At 37.9% G+C, this 13116-nt stretch overlaps 1 protein-coding gene across 6 annotated transcripts in view; it reads right to left on the minus strand.

The window, feature by feature from the left end:
- The window catches only part of Vps13b (vacuolar protein sorting 13 homolog B), a 441647-nt gene that overhangs the window by 212403 nt on the left and 216128 nt on the right, over window positions 1–13116 (minus strand). For 3 of the 6 annotated variants that reach the window (XM_026789767.1, XM_026789768.1, XM_013354110.2), the window contains exons 28-30: window positions 12853–12994; window positions 9819–10227; window positions 885–996 (exon numbers count right to left, since the gene is read on the minus strand). In XM_026789767.1, the coding sequence (XP_026645568.1) occupies window positions 885–996; window positions 9819–10227; window positions 12853–12994 (663 nt within the window). Of the gene's footprint in view, window positions 1–884; window positions 997–9818; window positions 10228–12852; window positions 12995–13116 lie in introns of those variants that run through there. The other 3 variants (XM_026789770.1, XM_026789769.1, XM_026789771.1) reach the window with 2 other exon arrangements.

A 13116-nucleotide genomic window follows, 5' to 3' on the forward strand; every position in this document is an offset into this window, starting at 1 on the left:
AGCTATGATCTCAGGACTAGGGAGACAGTGGTGCTGAAGCAGTAGGATCAAGAATTTGGGAGACCCTGTCATCTTCTAGTCAGTAACTGTGAGACTTAAACTGGAACCTTTTCAAAGCTCTGACTATTGGACAGCAGTAGGCATCTGAAAGAGTAAGGCTATGACATCTGAAGCCCAGACCAGAAGGCAGAGCGCGACATCTACTTGTCCGTCTGTACTTCTCTGACTGTTCTCACTGGGCACCATTTGCAATACGTCCACGTCTGGTAGCAGTGCCAACACCAGCCTGAGTTATGTACTATTTTTATCACGCTCATTGCATATGCTCAGCAGTGGAGCCATCCGAATATGCTTGGTGTGGTTTGCAAACACTTGGTGACAAAATCCAGAGCCTGGCATTTTCACACAAAGTGTTTACTGTGAAATTTCCCCTTAGAAGTTTGCTTCTCTTTACAGCTTTGATGCACATGACACCCACAAGCCTACACGTCAAATAATGACTTATGCTTAAGTTAAGAAAATGTTCCGCTTGGATACAACAAAACCCCAGTCGGAGGTGGTAGCTCTAAAATGGACCTCACTTTCTTATGTGATTAGAGATTTGTTCAAATACGAAGGCTGCTAAAATTTTCCAAGCTATGCTCCCTTCAGTTTATGGTGACGTGGTGCTTACATTCTGCTCTCCATCAACATTTCAGGAACACTTGGTTTGTATGAATGAATGTAGAAACCCACAACTGAGGAAAATCAGAAAAGCCTGGTTTGAATATCAAACGATTCTCAGTGAATAGTATTTCTAGAAGCCACACCAAGCGAGTTTTATTGATCACTGTACTCTGCAGGACAAAATCATTGTAAGATTGAATGTTAGAAAATCAACTTACTGGTAAATGTCTTTCCTGAGGACAGACCTGCCGAGTGGGTTATCAGCCTGGGGAGCCATGGAAACAGAACCAACCTTGACAACCATCGTGTCCTCCTTTGCCGCCTGATTTACTGCAACAGAGGGAGAGACACGTGTATGAGAGGCCTCTGACACAGAATGAGAAATATTTGAGGAAACGGGACGCCAATGCCTACAGCAAGGCCGATAAATGAGAAAACAGACACCAAACTGTTACATTTAGAATAAAATTGTTGATGCTTTTTAAAGTCTATTTCCTTCAAATACTATGTTATGGTTTTCTGTTTATCACAATCAAAAAACAATCAACTGAGTCTTGCGGTGGTGGCGCCTTCTTTAATTCCAGTACTTGGGAGGCAGAGGCAGGCAGATTTCTATGAGTTCAAGGCCAGCCTGGTCTACAAAAACCAGTTCCAGAAAAGGCTCCAAAGCTACAGAGAAACGCTGTCTCAAAAAATAAAACAAAAAAACAAAAAAACAAAAAAATAATAAAAAAATCCCCCCAAAAAACAAAAAATTCAACTGTACTTCAAAATATCAACGTTGTTATTAAGTGTATGTATATAATACTAAAGTAACATGATGAGTTAATTCTATAATCATACTACTGTAGAGTTCTTGAAAGCAATTTTTAGTTCTGATTTTTTTTTTTTTCTTTTTCGAGACAGGGTTTCTCTGTGGCTTTGGAGCCTGTCCTGGAACTAGCTCTGCAGACCAGGCTGGTCTCGAACTCACAGAGATCCACCGGCCTCTGCCTCCCAAGTGCTGGGATTAAAGGCGTGCGCCACCATCACCCGGCCTAGTTCTGAAATTTTAACATTATAAACATACAACAGAATATCAATAAGCCAACACAAATACTCAAATATTTAAATTTACATGTGTCATAGTAAATAAATATATCACAATTACACACGGTGATATGGGATCACCTCTGTAAACTGTGAATATGTTGTATACCATTGGTTAATAAAGAAGCTGTTTGGGCCAATATCTAAGCAGAATAATGAAGCCAGGCAGGAAATCTGATATAGAGAGAGAGTAGGGAGAGTCAAAGAGATGCCCTGTAGCTATTGAAGGAGAAAGATCCCAGAATAGAACCTTACCTGGTAAACCAGCCTTTTGGTGATACACAGATCAATAAAAATGGATTAATTTAAAATGGAAGAGTTAGTTAATGAGAAGCCTGAGCTAATAGGCCAAACAGTGTTGTAATTAATATAGTTTCTGTGTGATTATTCAGGTCTGGGCAGCACAGAAACGAAAGAGCAGTCTCCTTCTACAACACAGCATACAACTTTCAGCTACAAAATGTGTCAAACATTAAGAGAAATGGGACAGCTCCAATGCCGAAGATGACTAAGGGCAAATGATTTAACATGAGAAAACATGGTAGCTTCTTGTCAGAGGCGTGGAGCTGCCAGGACTGCAGCTGAAAATGGGGTGAGGAACAGGTTTCACTTCCAATGAAGCTGGAAAGAGAGACATCTGAGCTCTAAGTCCTCTCTTTGCATTGAACAGGAAATCATGTAACCTCGTATCTTATAAAGGACACACTCATTTGTTTTGAGCTTACAGCTACTTCAGATTATTTGGGAGGGATCGGCCTTTTTAATGATCCTATTCATTAAATTAGTAACTTCTAACAGGAAATCAAGTATGAGAGCTGTTTAGCTATTATGTAAACATTATTGACATAATATACAACTTTCTGCACTTTAAGTTAGTACACTTAAAAACCAGTAAGGTCAGTGATATAGTTTCGTGGTAGCATACCTGCACACCTTGTCTGAGGCATTATCAACACCACTGAGAAAGGTGGTGTGGAAACATGAAAAGAAAGCATTAGAGACAGAAGAAGGAAAGAAAGAAAAATAAACCTATTTTTTCTCAAGGAACCATTAGGATCTGCCACAAACAGAACACAGAAGGGCTGGGAGCAAGGTCTCCAAAATGTCCTACAAAGACAGAATCCTTATTTCCCAAACTGTGCTGCCCAAGGAATGTAAAAGCTAGGAGATTATTTCCAGCTGCTTCAGTAGTACACTTGGTAGGATCTGACTTTGATTAGTCCAAAAGAAGAAAGTTAGAACTGAGAAAAAAAAAAGGCAGAATAAGCTAGTGGCCAAATGTAGGAGGAAGATGGGGACAAAGGAAGAAAATGCTTCAGTGGCAGGGAGGGGGAGGAGGTGGGAAGAGAAAGGGAGGAAAGGAGATGAACTATCATAATAAATATTAACATGTGGACATCTCAGTAAACATAATAATTTAAAAGTCCGTTGTGAGAAAGATCAAACAGAAATCGATGTCTCATACAGCTGTGCTCTTTCCCAATGACAGGAGGTCTCGCTTGATTATAGGTCCTCATCCTATGAGCTGTGTTTACATTTCACAGATCTTGCATTATATGCCAAGCTTAATAGTTCCATGTGGGTAAGGCCTCTGATTAAGCAGAAGGCATCAATTAAATCAATAAATAGTAAGCCTGGAGAATAGACTAGACCACAGAAGTCCAATTAGTGGACTTGCTAGCTGTCCATCCAGGCTGTAGATACTGCCCACGGCACGAAATCTCAACTGCGATAGAAGCAGTAAACGGTGTACATATGGAAGAAAATTACATACAGAGCCAGATCCAAGAGGAGAACTCTGTTAGAGCCAAGTCTGTTGTTGGTAGGTTACTGAGTAAAATAACACAGAACTTTTTACTGACAATATTCATGTTAGTAAATTGAATTAAAACATTAATTTTATTATAAAAAATTTAATTTTCCAAAAATTTCATTCATTTATGAGAAAAAATAATGAAACTATGAATTTACATGAGGAAATACCTTGAGTGATTTCTTCAGTTACTTTATAGATGGACAGACAAGCCTACCTTTCTGCTTATTTACCCTACATTTAATATTGGGCCACATAAGGGAAGGTTCTCTTTTAAAGCATTTTCAACAGGAAAATCAATGCCGTCCTTCTTTGCTTTAGCTGTTCACAGTGAGCCCCATCAGGAACCACTCACCCAGGAGATGCTCTCTACCCCCAAACCAGCCTTCTCTGCTGGAATAAAAACCAACACGGGAGCCGGCCCTGCAGATCAGAATCTTCATAACTGTCAAAGATGCAAACAGCACTCTAGACTTTCAAAATCACCTACCCGAATAAAACTCTAGAATGTTAAGGATAATTTGATCACCATCAGAGGTTATTAAAAGCTTTATATTACCAAAGTTTACATGAGCAAAAACTGTAATCCAGAAAGAACATCTTGTGGCAGTAAAACAGCATATGTGTGTGTGTGATTGTTTGTGCGTGTGTTGTGGGATAATGCTCTTGTATGTTGTAAAGATTTGTCATTTGTATTGGTTTAGTCAATGCTGATAGACCAGTAGCCAGGCAGGAAGTATAGGTGGGGCAGTCAGACTAGGAGAATTCTGGGAAGAAAAAAGGCTCAGTCTATAGTCACCAGGCAGACACAGAGAAAGCAAGATGAGAACGCCTCACTGATAAAAGGTACCAAGCCACATGGTACAAGAATTATGGGTTAATTGAAGATGTAAGAGCTAGCTAGGAGTAAGCTTGAATCACTGGACAGGCAGCCTTGTAATTAATAAAGTTTCTGTGCGATTATTTGGGTCTGGGTGGCTGGAAATCAAAAGTGCAGTCTCTGTTTCTATGTGTGCACTTCTGTCTGTGCGCTTTAAGTGAAAAGGCTAAAAACAACTCGGGAAATCATTTTTCTTCAGTAAAAATAAATAGGATTTTAACGAAATTATCAGCATAATATTCTTTTCTTCAAACCTGATTTTCTAAAGTCAAATATAAAATAAATGTGTTTGGGAGATTTTCTTTCAAGTTGTTCATAAGCTCAATAGAATAAAATACCTAAAGTTGAAAGCATACTGAACTGGTAACTGTGTAATATCACAGTTATAATGTCATAACCATTACAATGGTCACACAACAAAAGGCTTAAATTAGTTACTGTCATGTTGGCAGTAAGGTTCAACACACATGAATATAATGAGCACATGCATACCAAAGGGAAATGTAGTTCATGAGTCAGGCTGGTCTGTGATGCACACAACCATCTCTAAGTGCAGTCTAGGCCACTTTTACGGCAGGCTTTCTGTATTTAGTATATCATACTCACTGAGACTGTTTATCAGATATTCTCAATTTAACTACTTTTCTCAAGATATCACTCCAACATACTTCCTTTCAAAGCACTTCTGAAATAAATAATGAGTTCTGTCCTTTATTTTGTTTTACTAGCCAGTCACACTGTTATTGCTAATGTAATTGTTAATGATATTGCTGCTTCTACTAAGATTTCTTTAATTATGTTAAAATTGCTTTCAGTGTCTATCTTTCCAAAGATATCTGCTGCAATATTCTCTGTCTCACAATGCTCTTCAAAGTGATCTAAGAAAGCACTTAAACTCTGAAAATATACATTATAACACTGCCACTAAAATAAAGGTAAAAAAACATGAATAATTTTAAAACCAAGTAGTAAAATTCTAGGCTGATTACTACAATTGCTTAAAAAGGGACTTCTGTACAAAAGAAATAAAGCTACAATTTTTTTAATCTCCTCTCTTATCTGCCAGATTTCTATTGCTTTAGACATTATATAGACATTAATGATGGAGAGAACTTTTTGATAAGCTTTTGTAAGTATAATATAAAATACATCAAGAGTTAAATGACAAACTCATGCCCTCAGCCTCATCACAGGCAAAACTTCTGCTCACAGGGCTGTCCTGTGTCAGCTGGAGTTGGTTCCCTTTCTCACTTCTTAAAATAAATGTGTGTATACAGAAATATTAATACCAAAACCAAACCAAACCAAAACAATGACAACAACAACCACAAGAAAAATCAGCAATCCTACTCTAACACAAAAGTGACAACACAGGTCAGCAGCTTCTCGACAACAGAGTTGCAGCAGAGAATTACTGCACGATTCAGGAAGCCTATATTTTGGAGACATCAAGAACTAAAAACAGAAACTCCTATAGATACTGAATCAGAAATTTACAGCATATGCTAACACTAACCACCCCCCCCCACATACACACACACAAAAAAAAAAACCAGAATGACCTAAGTATTCAAAAGATTAATGGATAAACAAAATGCCATATTTACCTACATAAAAATGCTATTCACTCATAAAGCAATGGCATTATTGTATGTTACAATTTAAATAAACACACGCATGCACGCACAAGCACAGGTGCAGCAGAATCTAATTTTGTAGCTTTGGCTGGCTGGCTGAAAACTCACTGTGAAGACCAGAATGGCCTTGAACTTGTGGCAATCCTACTGCCCCTGCCTTGCTTCTGGGATTGCAGGCATAGTCCATGAGCATGGCTGGGATGGATGTTATTAAAGTAGCATCTTATACTAATCCAATCAGAAAAATTAACTTGCTAATACTGCTTCCTAGTCTTGGTGCAGTTTTAAAATTGGTAAGTTGATAATGAAATAAAACCATGTACCTTTTTAAAAGTTATGTTTATAATCAATATTGACTTAGAATATGTGAAATGGAGTTCTAAGAAATTAACTGTTGGGCTAGGAGTTCAGCCCAGAGGTAATGTGTGCATGAGGCCACAGGCTCCATTCTCAGCACTGGGAAAGAAAGAACCAAACCAAACATACAACAACAAACAGAAAATAAGAAAAAGAAAACAGACTCACTATAGGGACAATTAACATGCTACAGGCAATTAATAAAACTGTGTCTCAAGCACTTCAGTGATATGAAAGCGGGGCATCATGGTCCTACTTCCTCATTCCTTGGTCCTCGTGCTTAGAACCTCCTCTGAACATGCTACCATGTGTATTCTTCCCGTCATCTCAACTTCTCATTTCCAATATTACTTTCTGTCTTAGTTTTCAATAAAATTTGGCCTATTATATCCAACTGGAATTAGATATTTTATGGAATAGAGAATATAAAATACATTCTTCAAAGAATCTTTGAGTTATAAGACAGCTTACAGGCAAATTTTGAATTAAATAAGGGGGTGGCTCAGTGAATAAAGGCACTTGCTGCCAATCCTGATGCCCTCAATTCAATCCTTTGTACCCAGGAGAACTGACTCCTAAATTGTCCTCTGCCCTCCACATGCCCACATGGCATGTACCTGTCTCCTTGTCAATACTTGTAAGCTAAAAACAAAACAAAACAAAAAAATAAAATAAAATAAAAAACCCCCAAAACAAAAAACAGAATATGAGCTGGGCAGTGGTGGTGCTTGCTTTTAATCCCAGCACTGAGGGAGGCAGAGGCAGGATGATCTCTGTGAGTTTGAAGCAAGCCTGGTCTACAGAGTGAGTCCCAAGGCACAGAAAAACCCTGGCTCAAAAAATGAAAAGGGGAAAAAAAACTGATAATGAAAGAATGTTTGCTAATCTAAGTGTTTTTATATTAGTCACCTCTACCATGGTCATGAGAAAATGATAACTGGCAAATTTGGCCCTTGGAGAATGATCTTCTTTTTACTCCTGTAACTTTAACGTGAATTATTTATCTAATAATTGCTTAGATAGTCACCTAACTAGGTAAAGGCATAAAGATGATTACATCACAAAGGATATGCAACTTAGCAGGTACCCACGCATCATTGTTCAGAAGGGTCAAGTGTTCTCCATGATTCCTCACTTTTATAAACTATTTGAATGGATGAAAGAAACTGTAGAGGAGTTCGAATAGACTATACTTGAAAAACAGTACCCTTCAATCTCAAAGTAATTTCTATACTCACAAAGGTAGGAATGAATACATATAGAAAATTGCTAATAACCCAAAGCTGTAGGAATTTTGGCAAGCCTATAAAATACTTTTAAATAATGGAAATGAAAAGGGGTATTTTAATAAAGCATAGTAACTGGGCGATATTCAGGCAGAATACATTCTGCAGTTAAGATCATCTGCCCAGGTCAACTAAACAATGGGGACTAGCAGACTCTGAGAAGGCAGTGTGCAATCGGGTATTCTTTAGTATCTGCTACTACTGGTCACTCGAATCTTCCTCCTCTACACCATAATTAGGAGGACAAAAAAGAAGGACTACTTATATTTCTATGTAGCATAGACTATGACCTGTACTTCAATACTCAAATGATTATTCAGGTAGTTGCTATGAGTTTAAATACACGTGTTCCTCCAAAGTGCTTATAATGGAGCTAAAATCAAAGTGATAGTGTTGAGAAGCGGGGCCTCTAGGAAGTCATTCAGTCATAAGCACTGATTCTGCTATTAATTAAGGGTATTTGATCAGTGAGTTTTTCCAGCTTAACCTACTTTTATCTTTATGAAGTATTACGAGATGCCACAAGAATCTGTTAAGGGTTCTTAATAATTTATTTAGGTATAAAGTAGGGGTGTGACTCCAGTTCCATGGTGACCAGAAACCCACACACAGATAAGACCATGCCCTAAGATTCATAATCCCCAAAAGCCATTGGCTAAAGGAGTCAAAATTCCCCAACAGTGAAGCCCCAGCAAGGAGGTACCAATCTACAAGCAGAAAATGGCCCTCATCATACAGAGAATGCACTAACACCTTTATCTGCAACTTTCAAGCACTCAATTTAAGAGATAACTTTCTATGATAGGTAATTATAGCCATGGGCATGGCAGAGACAGAGTGAGAAAGGTCACACTTCAGTAGTGCCACATCATTGACACCTGATCTCATCACTGACATGGGAGAGTCACATGAAGCCTTCAGAATTCCACCTTAACAGAAAGGGGACAACTTCCTCATGAGAATTTACCACAGAACTGCTGCTATATGCATCGTCTCCTAGAGTCATTATTTGAAAGCACCTAGCACTATGCAGAGAGACCACAGGGGTCACTATGTTGTCACTGCAACTGATGATCCAACAGAATACCAGTGCCACCGTACACAGGGGAACTTCAAAATCTAAGGAGCAAGGCTGGGATTTTAACTCAGTCTGTGTAATCTTAGAACCTACCGCGTAAACAACTGAGCTATAATGTCTCTCAAAACTCCTAAATCAATTTTTTTTATTCATTAGAGGAAACTAAAATGTTGAAATCACTCTTGTGAGCAGAAGCAGAATTATTAACTTAATACAATCAAAGAATGGAATTCCAGAAGCAACTAGGGTAGCCTGGAGAAGCCATGTTGGTCTGTTTGACAAAGTTTTCTTCCTATCCTGTTAGAGTGTTTATAACACAATTGTCATAAATTTTAGCATTATGAATATTATTTGCTATGAGACAATGTTCTTTTATCCTGTCACTTGTATTATTTTTAATAAAATGCTGATTGGCCAGTAGCCAGGCAAGAAGTAGAGGCATGGCGACGAGAACAGAATTCTGGGAAGGAGAAAGGTCAGTCTGTGGTTGTCACCCAGATGCAGAGGAAGCAAGATGAGAATCCCTCGTGACAAAGGTACCAAGCCATGTGGCTAACACAGACAAGAATAATGGGTTAATGCAAGATGTAAAAATTAGTTAATAATAAGCCTGTGCTACTAGGCCAACCAGTTTACGATTAACGTAGACCTCTGTGTGTTTATTTGGGATTAAATGGCTGTAGAACCTGGTGGGACAGAAACCTCTGTCAACATTACTTTGTATTTTTAACAAAAATTTACAGTCTTGAATACTAAATGAATACAAAATTAGAATTACAGACAGCAAAATATTAAAAGAAAAAAATAATCTTGGTTTTCTCATTCTACTAAATTAACAGTTAGATACTTAGTAACACCTGTGAAAAAGGAAGCCAAAACGTAAAATAAGACTTGTGTTCATATATTAATAAGACTCTTGTCTGTATCTCACAGAGAAAATTATTTAAAGCACTCCACCCACCCATCTCCATACTCCAATCACATGGGGAAAAATGAAACCAGAAAACTATACCTTCGACAACTGACTGTGTTTTTGCGGTTTGAGGAACAAAAATTCTGATCACACTTGTGTTGATATAAATCAAAGGCAAACTGCGGGACGTCAGCGTATGGGTCCTCAGGGGCTGGCCAGAAGACTTCCTTTTCTCCTTCTGGGTCCTTGGTGGTTTAGTTTGAAATATGCTTGCAACAGCATTAAGTACAGGGAAGCAAAGCACAATATCAAACGCTTGTGCAGAAACAAGAATCTCATGAAGAAAATGAGGCGAGCCATCTGGTAAACCTTCAGATAGTTTATGAAAGCTTCTTCTCTCATTTCTCGAAGTTAACTTGTGGCGGACGTTTTTTGTTACGGCTTTTGTGTAGGTGAGAGAAAGAAACCCATGCTGCTGGTGAGCACCGTCTAGAGGCTTTCCAGTTGTCTGTTCCAGAAAAGGCAAGCACAATACACATTTCTTTTTTTAAGAGAAGACAGTACTTGTATGAGAGAGGGAAAAACAGACAAGAATTTTGACCTTTTTGTATTGGTCGTCCTATACTTCTTAATAAACATGGGAGTGATCAGTTCTATAGATAGGTTAAAGCTGCATGGCTATATTAGATGGACAGACCTGAGAGTTAGCAATTCCCTAGGAAAACTATTTTCCCCTAATCAATTAGTGGCACAAAAAATTCTATTTTACACATCAATTTATCATAAAATTAGACTGGTACAGTCTATCTCACTCCTAATACCTTTTCCTAATTCCAGTCAAGATTTTTGTTTTTAGATACTAGGGCCCATGGAATGATATTAATAAAAGAACTCAAATAGAGAAGAAGTGAACAGAAGGAGCACAACAGAAAAACAGGGTAAGGTGGGAAGTGATAGCCATGGTGTCTCCAAGTCTGTGACGCCATCACCCTAGAGTCCCTTTCTGTCTACTGATGCCTAGAACCAGACGGGAGGTATAACTTCGCAATTCAGATATTACTGCGGACTTTTTACTTTTTCCTATTGTTTGTTCGCTTTGGTTCGTGGGTGCATTGTGCGTATATGAGTGCGTACTGCTAGGGATTGAACCCAAGTCTTACACATGCTATGTAAGTACACGACTTGGAGCTCAATTGCAAGCTGCTAATTTTTTCTTCTAAACTGGACTTTATAATGAAGAAAGGTGAAAATCGACTTTGTATGCACTTTTTAAGTTAATTCCTTGACCACTGGAAAAACGTAGAACGGAATCATTTAGTGCTAATTATTGTTTTCCCTTGGTAGTCTTTCTTCACAGCATTTAACCCTTCCAAACTTCCTCTTTGTGTCTTCTGATTTCCTTATTTTCTCTTTCTATGCTTGAAACAAGCAGAACCACAGTAAAGCAAGATAGAGTGCTACCATGTTGATCCCTGTGCTGCTGTCCAGTAGGCAGTAACAGGTGGCAAGGGTTTGTCATCACCCCAGTGGAAGAGGCCACAGCTCTGAAGAAAAGGTTACACTAATTTAAATAATTAGTCCATAATATGATTTTATTTAAACCATGGAAAGAGTATAAAAGGTGCCAGACAGTGGTGGTGCATGCTTTTAATCCCAGTACTCATGAGGCAGAGGCCTAACTGGTCTACAGAGCTAGTTCCACAACAGTCAAACCTAAACAGAAAAACCTTGTTTTGAAAAACAAAACAAAAAAGAAATATAAAAGGCATTTCAATATATCAATGCTTTAAAAATCTTTGAAACATGTTGAATATAAATGTTCATGAAAGACAGGTTATACAAGGGAAAAGCTTCCATATTTTCTCTAGATGGCTGTACCCATGTTAGATAAGGAGAACAGATACACAGCCCAAACTGAGGTGCTGTATTTCTTTTATATGAAAAAAAATCAGCATCTTATACCATCTAAAATGAATTATTACAGACAAAAAATAACTAAGAAATCATCATAGGAGTAACTCTGGTGAGGACTGAGCCGCCAGGATTCATCATGGGACCTGCAGTCCCTCACGGAGTTCCAACCCTATTCCAGGGCAATTAATTCTTTAAAATGTAAAAAGAAAAATATCAAAAAATTTAAAGGAAATCACAATAAAATTTGTGGGTTCTCTGAGGCATGAGACTGGGAGTGTTTCTTGGGGTTCAGTGGTAACATCACTGGCTGCCTAAGACTGCTGCTCACAGATCCAATGAGCATGCAAGGAAAGGAGAAACCAAGCAGTGTATGCTGACACAAACCCACTTGCGGACTCTGCTTCTAGCACTATCAAATAAAAGAAGCATTTGCTATTATGTAAATATACTAGTAAGCTGTACATTTAAGAGAAAATCATATGAAGTATTTATAAGGATAATACTGATGCCGTTTGGGCTTTATGTAAAGAACAAAGTATTTTACAGACACCGAGGAAAGAACGTTTGTAGTAACATAGTAGAATAGGCATCAGCTATACTTTAAAGCTGTATGAATTTTATTAACTTTAGGAAGGTTACTTAAAATAATATGTCTAATAACATATTTACATACATTGCACCATTAGAAAAATATATATTTGATACTTCTGAAAGTTATTAGGGAGCAACTTAATTTCATTTTTTTACCCAGGAAACAACAGAAGTACAAACTTGTCTAGATTCAAGATTGCAATAAAAAATGTACTTCCAATTATCTATGAGAAAATGACAACTGCACCACAGAAAAAAGGAGAACAAAACCAAAAGCAGTCTGGACAAGAAGTGAAGAAGGGAGGACAAACGCAGTATTGGTCAACTCCTGATCATTCAATACAAGTTCAGCTAGAAAGCCATTTTACAATAACAACTTACTTTGATTTTCTTATAATGGTGGTAATATTAATTCTTATTTACAAACAGAGTAGCAATAGTATGTACAGCGGACTTCCAGGTATGGTACAAAGCCAATCTATGATATGAGAATACATTATATTCACTTATGAAGTGAATTTGATCGTCAAGACTGAACATCAAGAGTTGACTGTGTGGGCAGCTCAAATTCCTTCTTTGGGCACTTGTTAGGGGAATTCTGAGTTATAGCTTTAAAATGATGTCTTACAGAAGTAAAGAAGGCAGAACAACTACGGAAAGGGTCCTGCTTGCTGACGGGTCGAACCAACGAGGTGCGTCTGTTCAGCTTGTCAGTACAGGAAAGGAAGACACCTCCACATTGCCCCAAAGACCAACATTCTTCCCCATGGCTTGAGGTAATAGACAGGAGCAAAAAAGGTAAAAAGACAAAAAAAAAAAAAAAAAAAAAAAAAAAAAAAAAAAAAATAAGCCAAAAAAAAAAAAAAAAGTTGAAAAGCTTTTAATTCTGCTC

Source organism: Microtus ochrogaster, unplaced genomic scaffold (assembly GCF_000317375.1).
Source record: "Microtus ochrogaster isolate Prairie Vole_2 unplaced genomic scaffold, MicOch1.0 UNK29, whole genome shotgun sequence".
NCBI lineage: Eukaryota > Metazoa > Chordata > Mammalia > Rodentia > Cricetidae > Microtus > Microtus ochrogaster.